Here is a 19,830-nt window from a genome sequence, read left to right as displayed (position 1 = left end):
TGGCTGTTGTGTGGGGGAATGTTGTCCTGGCACAGCTTAGGCTTAAGCATGGACCAACATCCCTGTGGAAGAATTCAGGCTGTTCTGGAGGCAAAGCGGGGTCCGACCCGGACACTAGATGGGTGTACCTAATAAACTGTCCAGTGAATATATCTACAGTACACTACAAGCACAGTTAGACACAACTTCTTACCTTTGTATATGTTTGAATTACTGACGAATACGTTGTTTGAATAACTGATAGCTTGGAAGAGAAGAGAGTTTTTCTCATTTAGAGAAGAGTATGCTAACCTTAATCAATTTAACCCTTAAACGCATGGGAATTTATCTATTTGGATAGGGCTAAATATACATGCTTTTCTTACAGAAGAAATATGAAATGCAAGGTATCAATTAAAAAGAAAACAGTTTGGAGATTATGGGAAAATTATTTTACCAATCTGACACCCTTGATTTTATGTGCATTTAAACTTTTACTGTACCTTTACTGTACTTTTACAATACTTTTACAATACTTTGCCGCATTTGTTGATAATTAAATCTGAAAACACTCTCGATACATTGGGTAACATGATACTATTCATGGTAAATTTGGGGTAGGTGCAACATAAGACAAACTAAAGACAAGTGAGAGGTCTAACTGGCATCTCCAAGTGGCCACACACACACACACACCTCTCCAAAAAGCGTGCACAGTTCCATCGTAATTTCAATACACTTTTATGACTTCAACTATAAAAAAGGTGCTATTTTAAGCTCTCCTAGCTTCGCTTTTGAGGAGCTAGAGCAAGCAGACTCGTAGTTGTTTTGAACACAGCCCTGCATCCCTGCCAACAGTTACTGTTGTTGTTTATGCATTCCAAACTCTGCCCATTATAAATCACTATCTGGGTCTGGTGGGCATCATTTCAAAGCGTATTCTATTGCCAACATGATTTGCTAAGTTACAAAAATACGATCTTACAGTTTTAGGCTTTCAACAAAGTCAATTCAGAGAAACAGATCTTAAGGTGAGCGTAGAATAGAGCCACGAGTGCATTGGGATGCTTTTGTTCCCTGACGAATTTCTTCACAATATCACAAAAAAGGCTCATTTCTATTCAGAATGACCCAGGGTACGCCGCCATGTCATCTTGTAAGTGTACATCAAGCAGTGATAATACACTTTGACACTATATGACATAAGTTTAACGATATGGAAATGCGAAGGGCACATTTGGCGGGCTTGTACGACGTCAAAACGGTATTTATTGTAATCCTCAACGTCTCATCTTTCAGAATACATCGAGAGTCCTCTTTAATTTATAGCATTTCCACCTCACTCAAGAAAAAAAGAAAAAAGTTGGCCAATTAGTGGGAGTGCGGCGATGAAGCACACAACGCCCGCCAGTCAAAACCCATACGGCGCTGTGAAGCGGAGACCTCTCTGAAGTCACGTATAGCACACACACTGTACAGCCACTGTGTTTCCAATTCACGTGCCTATTAGTACAACAAAAATCTGCCATTTTCAACCTGTACACGGGTACGGGTGTAAAGATCTGTGTGTTTTAACTCACCAGGGTCCGAGGCTGTGGACAGTATACCAGGACTACTGACGCTGGCTGACAGGTAGTCAGGAGAGGGGTGCTCCACCTAACAATTACAATAACTTTAATTAACTCAAATTGGTGTAGCATTTTAGGCAACACAACATCATTGAAACACAGAATATCATATACAGTGCATTCGGGAAAGTATTCAGACCCCTTGACTTATTCCACATTTTGTTACGTTACAGCCTTATTCTAAAATGGATTAAATACCCCAAAAAATTCTCAATCAACACACAATAAGGATAAGGATAATAAGGATTTTTTTAATTTTAATTTTACCAAATCTATTACAAACAAAGTATTCAGGCCCTTTGCTATGAGACTCTAAATTGAGTTCAGGTGCATCCTGTTTCCATTGATCATCCTTGAGATGTTTCTACAACTTGATTGGAGTCCACTTATGGTAAATTCAATTGATTGGACATGATTTGGAAAGGCACACACCTGTCTATATAAGGTCCCACAGGTGACAGTGCATGTCAGAGCAAAAACCAAGCCATGAGGTCAAAGGTATTGTCTGTAGAGCTCCGAGACAGGATTGTGCCGGCGCACAGATCTGGAGAAAGGTACCAAAACATTTCTGCAGCATTGAAGGTTCTCAAGAACACAGTGGCCTCCATCATTTATTAAATGGAAGAAGTTTGGAACCACCAAGACTCTTCATAGAGCTGGCCGCCCGGCCAAACTGAGAAATCGTGGGAGAAGGGCCTTGGTCAGGGAGTACTGAGTAAAGGGTCTGAATACTTATGTAAATATGTTTTTTTTTATACATTTGCAAAAAAATCTTTTTTTTTGTTGCTTTGTCATTATGGGGTAGTGTGTGTAGATTGACGAGGGAAAAAAAACAAATACATTTTAGAATAAGTCTAACGTAACAAAATATGGAAAAAAATAAAGGGGCCTGAATACTTTCCAAATGCACTGTATTGTCAACCAGCGTAATAGAAAAAGCCATCAAACAAACACATACCTTGTTGCCCTGCTCTGGGGTGCTGAGTCTCCGAGGGACCAGGCCTGGGCTGCTCTCTGAGCCCGGGAACCTTCTCACCGTCAGACACCGCTCATCACTCAGACCTAGCTCATCTGACAAACTGATCAGATGAGGCTGGGGAGGTGAGAAGTGGAGAGAGAGGAAGACAGGAGAGGGAGAATTGAGGAAGTAGTATATGTTGAAACCCCAGTATGTAACTCCAGTATATATTGAAACCCCAGGATGAAACCCCAGTATATATTGAAACCCCAGTATATGTAGAAACCCCAGTATATGTAGAAACCCCAGTATAAATTGAAACCCCAGTATATATTGAAACCCCAGTATGAAACCCCAGTATATGTAGAAACCCCAGTATATGTAGAAACCCCAGTATATGTAGAAACCCCAGTATAAATTGAAACCCCAGTATATATTGAAACCCCAGTATATATTGAAACCCCAGTATATATTGAAACCCCTGTATATATTGAAACCCCAGTATATATTGAAACCCCAGTATATATTGAAACCCCAGTATATATTATAACCCCAGTATATATTGAAACCCGAGTATATATTATAACCCCAGTATATATTGAAACCCCAGTACATGATGAAACCCCAGTATATATTGAAACCCCAGTATATATTATAACCCCAGTATATATTGAAACCCCAGTATACGTTGAAACCCCAGTATGAAACCCCAGTATATATTGAAACCCCAGTATGAAACCCCAGTATACATTGAAACCCCAGTATATGTAGAAAACCCAGTATATGTAGAAACCCCAGTATATGTAGAAACCCCAGTATATATTGAAACCCCAGTATACATTGAAACCCCCAGTATACATTGAAACCCCAGTATACATTGAAACCCCGATATACATTGAAACCCCAGTATGAAACCCCAGTATGAAACCCCAGTATATACTGAAACCCCAGTATATGATGAAAGCCCAGTATATATTGAAACCCCAGTATGAAACCACAGTATATGATGAAACCCCAGTATATATTGAAACCCCAGTATGAAACCCCAGTATGAAACCCCAGTATATACTGAAACCCCAGTATATGATGAAAGCCCAGTATGAAACCCCAGTATATATTGAAACCCCAGTATGAAACCACAGTATATGATGAAACCCCAGTATATATTGAAACCCCAGTATATATTGAAACCCCAGTATATATTGAAACCCCAGTATATATTGAAACCCCAGTATATATTGAAACCCCAGTATATATTGAAACCCCAGTATGAAACCCCAGTATATATTGAAACCCCAGTATATATTGAAACCCCAGTATATATTGAAACCCCAGTATATATTGAAACCCCAGTATATATTGAAACCCCAGTACATCCAGTGAATAAGGATTTACCTTTGGCGGTAGAGGTGGTGGGATTCCATGCTTGAGGGTTGACCTAGAATTGGAGAAGACCAGACAGTCAGGCAGGGTGTATATGTGTGTATGTGTGTGTGTGTGTGTGTGTGTGTGTGTGTGTGTGTGTGTGTGTGTGTGTGTGCGTACACATACGCGTGTACGTTAGCAGCACTTACAGCTCCACGTCTTCAAAGGCGTCCTCCAGATGGGCCATATGTCCCCTGGGGCAAGACAGAGAGAATGACAGATCAGAGGGAGGAACAGGGAGGTCAGAGAGGGGGAGGAACAGGGAGGTCAGAGAGGGGGAGGAACAGGGAGGTCAGAGAGGGGGAGGAACAGGGAGGTCAGAGAGGGGGAGGAACAGGGAGGTCAGAGAGGGGAGGAACAGGGAGGTCAGAGAGGGGAGGAACAGGGAGGTCAGAGAGGGGGAGGAACAGGGAGGTCAGAGAGGGGGAGGAACAGGGAGGTCAGAGAGGGGGAGGAACAGGGAGGTCAGAGAGGGGGAGGAACAGGGAGGTCAGAGAGGGGAGGAACAGGGAGGTCAGAGAGGGGAGGAACAGGGAGGTCAGAGAGGGGAGGAACAGGGAGGTCAGAGAGGGGAGGAACAGGGAGGTCAGAGGGGGGAGGAACAGGGAGGAACAGGGAGGTCAGAGAGGGGAGGAACAGGGAGGTCAGAGAGGGGAGGAACAGGGAGGTCAGAGAGGGGAGGAACAGGGAGGTCAGAGAGGGGGAGGAACAGGGAGGTCAGAGAGGGGAGGAACAGGGAGGTCAGAGAGGGGAGGAACAGGGAGGTCAGAGAGGGGAGGAACAGGGAGGTCAGAGAGGGGAGGAACAGGGAGGTCAGAGAGGGGAGGAACAGGGAGGTCAGAGAGGGGAGGAACAGGGAGGTCAGAGAGGGGGAGGAACAGGGAGGTCAGAGAGGGGGAGGAACAGGGAGGTCAGAGAGGGGAGGAACAGGGAGGTCAGAGAGGGGAGGAACAGGGAGGTCAGAGAGGGGAGGAACAGGGAGGTCAGAGAGGGGAGGAACAGGGAGGTCAGAGAGGGGAGGAACAGGGAGGTCAGAGAGGGGAGGAACAGGGAGGTCAGAGAGGGGAGGAACAGGGAGGTCAGAGAGGGGAGGAACAGGGAGGTCAGAGAGGGGAGGAACAGGGAGGTCAGAGAGGGGAGGAACAGGGAGGTCAGAGAGGGGAGGAACAGGGAGGTCAGGGCTGAGAGGAACAGGGAGGTCAGGGCTGAGAGGAACAGTGAGGTCAGAGAGGGGAGGAACAGGGAGGTCAGAGAGGGGAGGAACAGGGAGGTCAGAGAGGGGAGGAACAGGGAGGTCAGGGCTGAGAGGAACAGTGAGGTCAGAGAGGGGAGGAACAGGGAGGTCAGAGAGGGGAGGAACAGGGAGGTCAGAGGGGAGGAACAGGGAGGTCAGAGAGGGGAGGAACAGGGAGGTCAGGGCTGAGAGGAACAGTGAGGTCAGGGCTGAGAGGAACAGTGAGGTCAGGGCTGAGAGGAACAGTGAGGTCAGGGCTGAGAGGAACAGTGAGGTCAGGGCTGAGAGGAACAGTGAGGTCAGGGCTGAGAGGAACAGTGAGGTCAGGGCTGAGAGGAACAGTGAGGTCAGGGCTGAGAGGAACAGTGAGGTCAGGGCTGAGAGGAACAGTGAGGTCAGGGCTGAGAGGAACAGTGAGGTCAGGGCTGAGAGGAACAGTGAGGTCAGGGCTGAGAGGAACAGTGAGGTCAGGGCTGAGAGGAACAGGGAGGTCAGGGCTGAGAGGAACAGGGAGGTCAGGGCTGAGAGGAACAGTGAGGTCAGGGCTGAGAGGAACAGTGAGGTCAGGGCTGAGAGGAACAGTGAGGTCAGGGCTGAGAGGAACAGTGAGGTCAGGGCTGAGAGGAACAGTGAGGTCAGGGCTGGGGGGGGGGTGTAATGTTACCACCAGGGTTGTGGTCAATTCCATTTCAATTCCAGTCAATTCAGAAAGTAAACCAAATTCCAAATCTACAAGTATTGAAGAGAATTGGGATGTCAGTGTACTTCCTGAACTGACTGGAATTGAGCCCAACCCTGGTTTCCATGATGATGCTTATGAAGTAAATGACTCGTTCCTCAGAGAGAATAGGAGCCTGGGGCCTTATTTATATATGTTGCGTATGTACAAAATATACCCCAAAACATGAGCACGCCAGTTCACAGAAAAGTTGGCATTTATAAAAATTTTACTTGACGTGAGAATGTGCTTAGCTTTCCGCAAACTTTAGACCATGCGTACGCACAGTTTGTAGTGGTTGAAGTATTGCATTGCAGCAGGAAGTAGACTAGTATTTTGTAGTGGTTGAAGTATTGCATTGCAGCAGGAAGTAGACTAGTATTTTGTAGTGGTTGAAGTATTGCATTGCAGCAGGAAGTAGACTAGTATTTTGTAGTGGTTGAAGTATTGCATTGCAGCAGGAAGTAGACTAGTATTTTGTAGTGGTTGAAGTATTGCATTGCAGCAGGAAGTAGACTAGTATTTTATGCAATTGGGTATGACAAGCTAATTCATAAAAACAAACAGGTAATAACAAGATACAATCATTTTTTATAGATTTTTTCACCTTTATTTTGACAGGGAATGACGCTGAGGCCAAGGTCTCTTTTCCATTTGCCGTTAGTGATTTTTAAATTTTTTATCTTTGCATTCTAAACTAGTTAGGCATCTAGTTCCCATTTCATTTCCATGATCACTGCAGAATAAATTCTTCATCATTTCGGATAGTGATGGTTTCATACTGGTGAAGTAGCCTACAGGCATAGAACGTGCCATCTCTCATTTAATTGGACCCACTTTACAGTAGTAAATAGATCAACTACTTCAAGTATTTTTGCTTTATGCGAACCGGAGTGCAGTTTAAAGACAGAACATGTTTTAAACGACTGTACGTCTGAATAGCCTGCTGTCATTTCTAACGTCTCAAGTAATCAATATTTAATTTTAGAAACATAAGAAATTCCTAATCTTTTCTGGCCATGTTGGATTCATATTTCCAAAGAAGCGTTAGCCTACTACAACTTACCATGCGCATCTCATTTAAACTGGGTCTATTAGATCGGCTACTAGTTCAAGTATTTTGTGACTCTGAAAGGGAGTGCGGTTTATAACACAGTAGAATTTAACAGATGAACAGACAGTTGATCTTGTGTGTAACTAGTTTTACATCCTGTTGGTTCTAAGTGTGTAGACTACTACTAACTAGTTTACATCCTGTTGGTTCTCAGTGTGTAGGCTACCACTGTAACTAGTTTACATCCTGTTGGTTCTAAGTGTGTAGGCTACCACTGTAACTAGTTTTACATCCTGTTGGTTCTAAGTGTGTAGGCTACCACTGTAACTAGTTTTACATCCTGTTGGTTCTAAGTGTGTAGGCTACCACTGTAACTAGTTTACATCCTGTTGGTTCTAAGTGTGTAGGCTACCACTGTAACTAGTTTAACATTCTGTTGGTTCTAAGTCTGTAGGCTATCACTAACTAGTTTACATTCTGTTGGTTCTAAGTGTGTAGGCTACTACTGTAACTAGTTTAACATTCTGTTGGTTCTAAGTCTGTAGGCTATCACTAACTAGTTTACATTCTGTTGGTTCTAAGTGTGTAGGCTACCACTAACTAGTTTACATTCTGTTGGTTCTAAGTGTGTAGGCTACCATTAACTAGTTTACATTCTGTTGGTTCTAAGTGTGTAGGCTACCACTAACTAGTTTACATCCTGTTGGTTCTAAGTGTGTAGGCTACCACTAACTAGTTTACATTCTGTTGGTTCTAAGTGTGTAGGCTACCATTAACTAGTTTACATTCTGTTGGTTCTAAGTGTGTAGGCTACCACTAACTAGTTTACATTCTGTTGGTTCTAAGTGTGTAGGCTACCACTAACTAGTTTACATTCTGTTGGTTCTAAGTGTGTAGGCTACCACTGTAACTAGTTTTACATCCTGTTGGTTCTAAGTCTGTAGACTCCCACTGTAACTAGTTTACATATTGGTTCTAAGTGTGTAGGCTACCACTAACTAGTTTAACATATTGGTTCTAAGTGTGTAGCCTACTACTGTAACTAGTTTAACATATTGGTTCTAAGTGTGTAGCCTACTACTGTAACTAGTTTACATCCTGTTGGTTCTAAGTGTGTAGCCTACTACTGTAACTAGTTTAACATTCTATTGAGTAGACAGACAAGACAATGTTTCAGAACTCGCGGGCGGGTGCAGCATATTTAGGTTGGTGGAAAAAGTTACCAAAAACCATTGTTGAATTGAAACGATTGGGTTTACAGGTCCACAACAGACTGGTTGGTTCTACAGCTACGTTAGAGCACGGCAGGGCATCAGGATGGGTATGAACGAAGCAGGGTGGCACACAGCCAGGCCACAGCACAGCAGCTGCCTTTAACACCATCGGCCAGGCTGCCATCACAACAGATAATGGAGTGGAGTGGGTCAATGGCATCCTACCACAGGACACTCAAGTAGCCTCCCCATTAAGCACCCTATTCCCTATATAGTGCACTACTTTTGACCAGGGCCTATTGGGTTCATACTGGCTCTGGTCAAAAGTAGTGCACTAAATATGGGAATAGGGTGCCATCGGGGAAAACATAAACAGGGTGTTGTTAGTGTTACCGTTGGAACAACTCGTCCTCAACGCTTTTCAGAAGGCTCCTTTGGAAGGACAGGCGAAGAAGAGAGCAACAGAAAAGAAGGAAGGGAAGAAGAAAAAACAAAAGAAACAAAAAGACAGTCAAAGCACATGGACGAACAAGGACGCTGCTCGTACACAACGAGGTACAACGCCGATCAACACGCCAGACTACACGGGGACAGGTGTGTAGGGTCAACGGTCATGCTTTGAGAAGAGAACAAGGAAGCTAGCTCCACACAAACTGAGGTGATTTGAAACAGGTTAGTCCAGGGGTGTGAAATTCATTCCATGAAGGTATCTAGTGTATATGTTGGTCATTTCTTTTCAATTTGGGTACAATTAAGATCTAGATAACAAGGTGAGTGGGACTAATCAGTGACCTGGGCCTGTATTCATAAAGCGTTTCAGTGTATGAGTGCTGGTCTAGGATCAGGTCCCACGCTGTCCATATAATCTCATTCATTATGATCTAGGATCAGGTCCCACGCTGTCCATATAATCTCATTCATTATGATCTAGGATCAGGTCCCACGCTGTCCATATAATCTCATTCACTATGATCAGGTCCCACGCTGTCCATATAATCTCATTCATTGTGATCTAGGATCAGGTCCCACGCTGTCCATATAATCTCATTCATTATGATCTAGGATCAGGTCCCACGCTGTCCATATAATCTCATTCATTATGATCTAGGATCAGGTCCCACGCTGTCCATATAATCTCATTCACTATGATCTAGGATCAGGTCCCACGCTGTCCATATAATCTCATTCATTATGATCTAGGATCAGGTCCCACGCTGTCCATATAATCTCATTCATTATGATCTAGGATCAGGTCCCACGCTGTCCATATAATCTCATTCACTATGATCTAGGATCAGGTCCCACGCTGTCCATATAATCTCATTCATTGTGATCTAGGATCAGGTCCCACGCTGTCCATATAATCTCATTCATTATGATCTAGGATCAGGTCCCACGCTGTCCATATAATCTCATTCATTATGATCTAGGATCAGGTCCCACGCTGTCCATATAATCTCATTCACTATGATCTAGGATCAGGTCCCACGCTGTCCATATAATCTCATTCATTATGATCTAGGATCAGGTCCCACGCTGTCCATATAATCTCATTCATTATGATCTAGGATCAGGTCCCACGCTGTCCATATAATCTCATTCATTATGATCTAGGATCAGGTCCCACGCTGTCCATATAATCTCATTCATTATGATCTAGGATCAGGTCCCACGCTGTCCATATAATCTCATTCATTATGATCTAGGATCAGGTCCCACGCTGTCCATATAATCTCATTCATTATGATCTAGGATCAGGTCCCACGCTGTCCATATAATCTCATTCATTATGATCTAGGATCAGGTCCCACGCTGTCCATATAATCTCATTCATTATGATCTAGGATCAGGTCCCACGCTGTCCATATAATCTCATTCATTATGATCTAGGATCAGGTCCCACGCTGTCCATATAATCTCATTCATTATGATCTAGGATCAGGTCCCACGCTGTCCATATAATCTCATTCATTATGATCTAGGATCAGGTCCCACGCTGTCCATATAATCTCATTCATTATGATCTAGGATCAGGTCCCACGCTGTCCATATAATCTCATTCACTATGATCTAGGATCAGGTCCCACGCTGTCCATATAATCTCATTCATTATGATCTAAAGGGGAAAACTGGTCCTAGATGAGCACTCTTACTGTAAGAAGCTGATTGGATACAGGCCCTGATCAATCAAGTACAAGGGAGAAGTAAAGACATGCAGCTCCTTGACCCTCCATGGAATGGATCCCTGTAGTGTGCGGAACGGATCCCTGTAGTGTAGTGTGCGGAACGGATCCCTGTAGTGTAGTGTGCGGGACGGATCCCTGTAGTGTAGTGTGCGGGACGGATCCCTGTAGTGTGCGGGACGGATCCCTGTAGTGTGCGGGACGGATCCCTGTAGTGTGCGGGACGGATCCCTGTAGTGTGCGGGACGGATCCCTGTAGTGTGCGGGACGGATCCCTGTAGTGTGCGGGACGGATCCCTGTAGTGTGCGGGACGGATCCCTGTAGTGTGCGGGACGGATCCCTGTAGTGTGCGGGACGGATCCCTGTAGTGTGCGGGACGGATCCCTGTAGTGTGCGGAACGGATCCCTGTAGTGTGCGGGACGGATCCCTGTAGTGTGCGGAACGGATCCCTGTAGTGTGCGGAACGGATCCCTGTAGTGTGCGGAACGGATCCCTGTAGTGTGCGGAACGGATCCCTGTAGTGTGCGGAACGGATCCCTGTAGTGTGCGGAACGGATCCCTGTAGTGTGCGGAACGGATCCCTGTAGTGTGCGGAACGGATCCCTGTAGTGTGCGGAACGGATCCCTGTAGTGTGCGGAACGGATCCCTGTAGTGTGCGGAACGGATCCCTGTAGTGTGCGGAACGGATCCCTGTAGTGTGTGGGCTTGTCTCACAGCAAGGTGAAGTAGGGAGGTTTCACAAAATGATTCACACAACAAAACTCAGTAAAGTTCAAAACCTACTCAACACCTATAAAAAGACAAAACAGAAAAATAGAAAGCTTGAGCAGTGTAGATTGTTTACAGAGGAATTGATTACTAAAGGTATTGATTACTAACGCCAGGGCTCTCGTGCTGTCCTGTGTACCCATGGTCTAATAGAGAGGAACCATCCCACTCTCTTTAAAAAGTGTTGTTGGGGGCGTAAAACCAGACAAAAATGTAATGGGTCCGCATTAAAAAATATATACATATTACCTCTTTTTTGGTTTATCTAGCTATATTTGACATATTTTTACGTGCGGAGGGAGCCATTCCATTTTTGCTTAACCACGGTGGTATTCAGTAGTCCCATGGCAGACTCGCATTGGACCAGAAAAGACGAGACAGGAGACAGCCCAGCCAGCTAAAAAACCAGAAGCCTGGAGCCATAACGGAGGCGTTCCCATGACGACGGTTACCACGGTTCTTACCTGGTCGTGATGCCTCCCTCTGCGAATGGGCTCCAGGGGGAGGGGAAGTCACTCTGTTTAGTCACATCCTAACAAACAAGACAGTTAGTTCCATAACACCAGGGCAGTGTAGAAAATGGCACCCTATATAGTAGTGAACTACCTTTGACAAAGGCTCTTGTACATAAAACGGACGTTAGTGAAACGCTTACATACAAGCCCTTCACCAACAAAGCAGTTTTAAGAAAAGTACAACAATAAAAATTAAAAACAGTAAGAAATAATTAAAGAGCAGCAGTAAAATAACAATAACGAGACTATATACAGGGTGTTACGATACAGAGTCAATGTGGAGGCTATATACAGGGGGTACCGGTACAGAGTCAATGTGGAGGCTATATACAGGGGGTACCGGTACAGAGTCAATGTGGAGGCTATATACAGGGGGTACCGGTACAGAGTCAATGTGGAGGCTATATACAGGGGGTACCGGTACAGAGTCAATGTGGAGGCTATATACAGGGTGTACCGGTACAGAGTCAATGTGGAGGCTATATACAGGGGGTACCGGTACAGAGTCAATGTGGAGGCTATATACAGGGGGTACCAGAGTCAATGTGGAGGCTATATACAGGGGGTACCAGAGTCAATGTGGAGGCTATATACAGGGGGTACCGGTACAGAGTCAATGTGGAGGCTATATACAGGGTATTACGGTACAGAGTCAATGTGGAGGCTATATACAGGGTGTTACGGTACAGAGTCAATGTGGAGGCTATATACAGGGGGTACCGGTACAGAGTCAATGTGGAGGCTATATACAGGGGGTACCGGTACAGAGTCAATGTGGAGGCTATATACAGGGGGTACCGGTACAGAGTCAATGTGGAGGCTATATACAGGGGGTACCGGTACAGAGTCAATGTGGAGGCTATATACAGGGGGTACCGGTACAGAGTCAATGTGGAGGCTATATACAGGGGGTACCGGTACAGAGTCAATGTGGAGGCTATATACAGGGTGTTACAGTACAGAGTCAATGTGGAGGCTATATACAGGGGGTACCGGTACAGAGTCAATGTGGAGACTATATACAGGGGGTACCGGTACAGAGTCAATGTGGAGGCTATATACAGGGGGTACCGGTACAGAGTCAATGTGGAGGCTATATACAGGGGGTACCGGTACAGAGTCAATGTGGAGGCTATATACAGGGGGTACCGGTACAGAGTCAATGTGGAGGCTATATACAGGGGGTACCGGTACAGAGTCAATGTGGAGGCTATATACAGGGTGTTACAGTACAGAGTCAATGTGGAGGCTATATACAGGGGGTACCGGTACAGAGTCAATGTGGAGACTATATACAGGGGGTACTGGTACAGAATCAAAGTGGAGGCTATATACAGGGGTACCGGTACAGAGTCAATGTGCAGGCTATATACAGGGGGTACCAGAGTCAATGTGGAGGCTATATACAGGGGGTACCGGTACAGAGTCAATGTGGAGGCTATATACAGGGGGTACCGGTACAGAGTCAATGTGGAGGCTATATACAGGGGGTACCGGTACAGAGTCAATGTGGAGGCTATATACAGGGGGTACCGGTACAGAGTCAATGTGGAGGCTATATACAGGGGGTACCGGTACAGAGTCAATGTGGAGGCTATATACAGGGTGTTACAGTACAGAGTCAATGTGGAGGCTATATACAGGGGGTACCGGTACAGAGTCAATGTGGAGACTATATACAGGGGCTACTGGTACAGAATCAAAGTGGAGGCTATATACAGGGGTACCGGTACAGAGTCAATGTGGAGGCTATATACAGGGGGTACCAGAGTCAATGTGGAGGCTATATACAGGGGGTACCGGTACAGAGTCAATGTGGAGGCTATATACAGGGGGTACCGGTACCGAGTCAATGTGGAGGCTATATACAGGGGTACCGGTACAGAGTCAATGTGGAGGCTATATACAGGGGGTACCGGTACAGAGTCAATGTGGAGGCTATATACAGGGGGTACCGGTACAGAGTCAATGTGGAGGCTATATACAGGGTGTTACAGTACAGAGTCAATGTGGAGGCTATATACAGGGGGTACCGGTACAGAGTCAATGTGGAGACTATATACAGGGGCTACTGGTACAGAATCAAAGTGGAGGCTATATACAGGGGTACCGGTACAGAGTCAATGTGGAGGCTATATACAGGGGGTACCAGAGTCAATGTGGAGGCTATATACAGGGGGTACCGGTACAGAGTCAATGTGGAGGCTATATACAGGGTGTTACAGTACAGAGTCAATGTGGAGGCTATATACAGGGGGTACCAGAGTCAATGCAGGCTGCGTCTGAAATGGCACCCCCATACTCTAGTCAAAAGAACTTCCACTATAGGGGGCCATTTTGGACGCACTCCTTTTATTTGAGGGAATTTACAAATCACTTCCCGACCAACGTATGACAGAAATACGGCTGATAAACAGTACGGGAAAGAGATGTAAAAAAAATAAAATAAAAAATCACAAATAACCAATGAAATTGCTTTATGTAATATTAAATATATTCACCATTTCAGTGTGAGCCTCCGTTTCCTTCCTCAGCGGAGGTTCAAACTTCACCTTATCAACTGTGGAGGAGAGAAGAAGGCTTGAAGTGGCATTGAGACATTACACACTCCAGTCAGTAGGGGGAGACAGATCCCAACACTCCCAACCATCACAACAAACCATACCAGTATCCTTAATGCATCAACACTGAGTAAACCCTTTAATAAGACACCGACTGATCTTAGACCAGTTTCGCATTTCTCCAACTAATGGTTGTGGTTTAGGTTGTGGTGAGGGGAAACTCATCCTAGATCTGTACATAGGGGAAACTTCAAACCAGAGCCATCGACACAAAGGGCAGGCCAGGCTCTCTCCGTTAATTAGGATCTCACATTCAGGCACTATGTGAGTCCCAAAATGGCACCCGATAGAGTGCATCACTTTTAACCAAGGTCATCTGGTGGAATAAAGATCCATTTTGGGACATGCCTTGTTCGAATGCTTCCTCCCTTCCCAAAGCTTTCCCCTACCTCAGCCAAGTCAGTGATTATTTCAAGGAACGACGCGGTCTTTGAACAGGGCTTTAGTTTTCCGACGGCAACATGATGAAAGAAGGTTTAGTTAATGAAGGTTAACGCTTTGATCCTCGGTACTGTCGGACAGAGCCAGGTGGTACCCGCTGGTACCACTACGGCCGGATGTGATACAGCCTGGATTCGAACCAGGGACTGTAATGACGCCCCTTGCGCCACTCGGGAGCCCCATATGTCTCTGGTCTACAGTAGTGCACTATGTAGGGAATAGTGAGTCATCTGAGAGACATCCAGTGTCTGTCATAATCACTTCATCATTGGTTGCATTGCTGATACGCAGACAGGAGTGGCATTGAGCTACTGTGTGGAGTGAACCAGTAACATACAGACTGGTATGAAGACAAGACACCTGACATGGTTATAAAATTGCTAAAATCTTCTCTCTGCCCAATGGGAAAATGTTTAGAATTACATCAAACATGCTTCAAAAAACAGAAACATTTTCTCTACGCCCCACGGCAAAATGAGGAGAATAGCAGGAAATACACTCTAAAACAACAAAAAATGTACTCGCAACAAAAGGTTAGGGCCGACTTGACTGCATGTGTGGGTATGCAGACCCGCGAGCCACTGCGGCCCCTCCTGATGAGTTCAGATTGTGGCCCCTACCCCCCACTCTATATTATCAGAGCATCAGGCATTATCACCTGTAGCCCCACTGATGCAGCATAGTGGCTATAAGTAAAGGGAAAGGGGGATATCTAGTCAGTTGTACAACTGAATGCATTCAACTGTAATGTGTCTTCTGCATTTAACCCAAACCCCTCTGAATCAGAGAGGGGGGCTGCTTTAAATCGTCATCCACGTCATCGGCGCCCAGGGAACAGTAGGTTTAACTGCCTTGCTCAGGGACAGAATGACAGATGTTTACCTTGTCAGCTAAATGAATAGGCTGAAGCATTGTCCATCTGCATTAACCCCATTGGACACAACATCCTGATTGTTATTATTAATAACTATTTGAATTTAAGGCGCCCCGTCGCCCCCTGTAAGGCGCCCCGTCGCCCCCTGTAAGGCGCCCCGTAGCCCCCTGTAAGGCGCCCCGTCGCCCCCTGTAAGGCGCCCCGTCGCCCCCTGTAAGGCGCCCCGTCGCCCCCTGTAAGGCGCCCCGTCGCCCCCTGTAAGGCGCCCCGTCGCCCCCTGTAAGGTGCCCCGTTGCCTGGGCCCTGTTGGCCCTTAAAAAGCCCCGTTGCACCTAAACCAAGCTTGAAACTCTGGTTGTAAAGATGCATTTGTAAAACAATTAGACAATTACAGTAGAGAAATACTGTAAACGTGGCAGCAGTGGAAAGTTGGGATGCCAGTCAAAATGTTTTAACAAAAGGCCACAACTGCTTTCAAAAGTGTGTTTACCGCGATTGCATTTAGTATTGTTGTGCATCGACTGCTTGTCAGAATTCGTTTGTCTCTCTATGGCTCTCGCAACTTGAACGCACCTCGAGAGGAATATGTATTTTGCATAGAACCAGTGGTGGAAAAAGTACCCAGTTTTCATACTTGAGTAAAAGTAAAGATACCTTTAATAGAAAATGACTCACTCCCAGGAATCTCAGTTCAACAATAAATGTTTGTTTTGTTCGATAACGTCCATAATTCATGTCCAAATACCTCCTTTTTGTTCACGCGTTTAGTTACAAAATCCAAATTGATGACACGCAGGTCAGACAAAGTAAAAAAATTCCATTACAGTTCTTAGAAACATGTCAAACGATATATAGACCAATCTTTAGGATGTTTTTAACATAAATCGTCAATAATGTTTCAACCGGAGAATTCCTTTGTCTGTAGAAATGCGATGGAACGCAGGTCGCTCTCACGGGAGTGCGCGTGGTCAGCTCATGCCAGACACCTGACTCAAAGAGCTCTCCTTCCCTGATTCCTCACAGTAGAAGCATCAAACAAGGTTCTAAAGACTGTTGACATCTAGTGGAAGCCTTAGGAAGTGCAATCTGACCCCAAAGACACTGTATATTGTATTGGCAAACCTACAAACCTCAGATTTCCCACTTCCTGGTTGGATTTTTCTCAGGTTTTTGCCTGCCATCTGAGTTCTGTTATACTCACAGACATCATTCAAACAATTTTATAAACTTCAGAGTGTTTAATATCCAAATCTACTAATAATATGCATATCTTAGCTTTTGGAACTGAGTAGCAGGCAGTTTACTCTGGGCACCTTATTCATCCAAGCTACTCAATACTGCCCCCAGCCATTAAGCAAACCAGACCACCGTTTTCTTGTTATTTTAATGTAGGAGGAGAGGACCAGAGGAGGAGGAGAGGACCGGAGAAGGAGGAGGAGGAGGGGACCAGAGGAGGAGGAGAACCAGAGGAGGAGAGGAGGAGGTCCAGAGGAGGAGGAGAGGAGGAGGTCCAGAGGAGGAGGAGGAGGAGGAGAGGACCAGAGGAGGAGGACAAGAAGAGGACCAGAGGAGGAGGACAAGAGGACCAGGTGAGGTGAGGAAAAGTGGACCAGAGGAGGAAAGGAGGAGAGGAACCAGAGGAGGAGGAGAAGACCAGAAGAGGAGAAGAGGACCGGAGAAGAGGACCAGAGGAGGGGAGAAGAGGACCAGAGGAGGGGAGAAGAGGACCAGAAGAGGAGGAGGAGAAGACCAGAAGAGGAGGAGGAGAAGACCAGAAGAGGAGGAGGAGAAGACCAGAAGAGGAAGAGGAGAAGACCAGAAGAGGAGGAGGAGAAGACCAGAAGAGGAGGAGGAGAAGACCAGAGGAGGAGAAGACCAGAGGAGGAGAAGAAGACCAGAGGAGGAGAAGAAGACCAGAAGAGGAGAAGAAGACCAGAGGAGGAGAAGAAGACCAGAGGAGGAGAAGAAGACCAGAGGAGGAGAAGAAGACCAGAGGAGGAGAAGAAGACCAGAAGAGGAGAAGAGGACCGGAGGAGGAGAGGAAAGAGTGGAAGAGGAGAGGATAGGAGGAGAAAGGAGAAGAGAGGAGAGGACCAGAGGAGGAGAGGAAAGAGGAGAAGAGAGGAGAGGATAGGAGGAGAAAGGAGAAGAGAGGAGAGTGGCTGTTGTTACTTACAGCTGATCTCTGAGTGAGTTCTCTCTGGTCTGGGGTGTTTGTTGATGGAACGGATGGTGTGTCTCACTACTGAAAGAGACTGAGGAGGGAGGGGAAGAAATAGGGGGGAGAAAGAGAGTAGACAGACTTCAAAATTAGATACGTTTCAAAGTGAAAGAATATACACAGTGGATTCGTAAACTATTCAGACCCCTTGACTTTTTCCACATTTTGTTACATTACAGCAGTACTATTAAATGGATGTTTTCCCTCATCAATCGACAAACAATACCCCATAATGTCAAAGCAAAAGGTTTTTAGAAATTATAACAAACTATCACATTCACATTTAACTATTCAGACCCTTTACTCAGTACTTTGTTGAAGCACATTTGGCAGTGATTACAGCCTCAAGTCTTCTTGGGTATGACGCTACAAGCTTGGCACAACTGTATTTGGGGAGTATTTCCCCATGGGGAGTGACGCTGCAAAGTTATTTTCAGGACTCTCCAGAGATGTTCGATCGGGTTCAAGTCCGGGCTCTGGCTGGGCCACTCAAGGACATTCAGAGACTTGTCCCCAAGCCACTCCTGCGTTGTCTTGGCTGTGTGCTTAGGGTCGTTGTCCTGTTGGAAGGTGAACCTTCTCCCCAATCTGAGGTCCTGAGCAAATTTTTTCTCTGTTAATCTTTCCCTCAGTCCTGACTAGTTTTCTAGTCTCTGCCACTGAAAAACATCCTCACAGCATGATCCTGCCACCATCATGCTTCACCGTAGGGATGGTGCCAGGTTTCCTCCATACATGACGCTTGGCATTCAGGCCAAAGAGTTTAATCTTCGTTTCATCAGACCAGAGAATCTTGTTTCTCATGGTCTGAGAGTCCTTTAGGTGCCTTTTGGCAAACTCCAAGCGGGCTGTCATGCGCCTTTGACTGAGGAGTGACTTCCGTCTGGCCACTAACATAAAGGCCTGATTGGTGGAGAGCTGCAGAGATGGTTGTCCTTCTGGAAGGTTCTCCCATCTCCACAGAAGAACTCTGGAACTCTGTCAGAGTGACCATTGGGTTCTTGGTCATCTCCCTGACCAAGGCTCTTCTCCCCAGAATGCTCAGTTTGACCGGGCAGACAGCTTTAGGAAAAGTCTTGGTGGTTCCAAACTTCTGCCATTTCAGAATGATGGAGGCAACTGTGTTCTTGGGAACCTTCAATGCTGCAGCCATTTTTTGGTACCCTTCGCCAGATTTGTGCGTCGGCACAATCCTGTCTCTGAGCTCTACGGATAATTCCTTCGACCTCATGGCTTGGTCTTTGCTCTGACATACACTGTCAACTGTGGGACCATATATAGACAGGGATGTGCCTTTCCAAATCATGTCCAATCAATTGAATTTACCACAAGTGGACAACAATCAAGTTGTCGAAACATCTCAAGGATGATCAATGGAAACAGGATGCACCTGAACTTTGGCAATTTTTAGTCTCATAGCAAAGGGTCTGAATACTTAAGTAAATAAAATATTATTTTTTTCAATTTTTTATGAATTTTAAAACAATTCTAAAAACCTGTTTTCGCTTTGTCATTACGGGGTATTGTGTTTATAGATTGCTGGGCATTTAAAAAAAATCAATTTTAGAAGCAGGATGTAACGTAACAAAATGTATAAAAAGGTAAAAGGTCTGAATAGTTTCCTGAAAGTAAATACATAACATGACACCACAAGAGTAAACAATGTCATAAAGGTGAAAAAGAGATTATTATAGGGATGCACTGTCTATGGGGAATAGGGAGCCATTTTAGCCCCAGACAGACAGACAGACAGGGCTGTGGGTAGTTTTAGTCCCAGACAGACAGACAGGGCTGTGGGTAGTTTTAGCCCCAGACAGACAGATAGACAGGGCTGTGGGTAGTTTTAGTCCCAGACAGACAGACAGGGCTGTGGGTAGTTTTAGTCCCAGACAGACAGACAGGGCTGTGGTTAGTTTTAGTCCCAGACAGACAGACAGGGCTGTGGTTAGTTTTAGTCCCAGACAGACAGACAGGGCTGTGGTTAGTTTTAGTCC

At 45.6% G+C, this 19,830-nt stretch overlaps 1 protein-coding gene across 1 annotated transcript in view; it reads right to left on the bottom strand.

Moving 5' to 3' along the window:
* map4k5 (mitogen-activated protein kinase kinase kinase kinase 5) overlaps positions 1-19,830 on the bottom strand; it is a 110,867-nt gene that overhangs the window by 51,151 nt on the left and 39,886 nt on the right. The window contains exons 14-20 of the mRNA XM_071366817.1: positions 17,792-17,870; positions 14,181-14,239; positions 11,629-11,696; positions 4,140-4,184; positions 3,961-4,003; positions 2,566-2,700; positions 1,560-1,635 (exon numbers count right to left, since the gene is read on the bottom strand). Coding sequence (XP_071222918.1) covers positions 1,560-1,635; positions 2,566-2,700; positions 3,961-4,003; positions 4,140-4,184; positions 11,629-11,696; positions 14,181-14,239; positions 17,792-17,870 — 505 coding nt within the window. The remainder of the gene's footprint in view (positions 1-1,559; positions 1,636-2,565; positions 2,701-3,960; positions 4,004-4,139; positions 4,185-11,628; positions 11,697-14,180; positions 14,240-17,791; positions 17,871-19,830) is intronic.

The sequence above is a fragment of the Salvelinus alpinus genome, chromosome 25, assembly GCF_045679555.1.
Source record: "Salvelinus alpinus chromosome 25, SLU_Salpinus.1, whole genome shotgun sequence".
NCBI classification, from domain to species: domain Eukaryota; kingdom Metazoa; phylum Chordata; class Actinopteri; order Salmoniformes; family Salmonidae; genus Salvelinus; species Salvelinus alpinus.
This window is presented reverse-complemented; position numbering and strand designations above follow the sequence as displayed.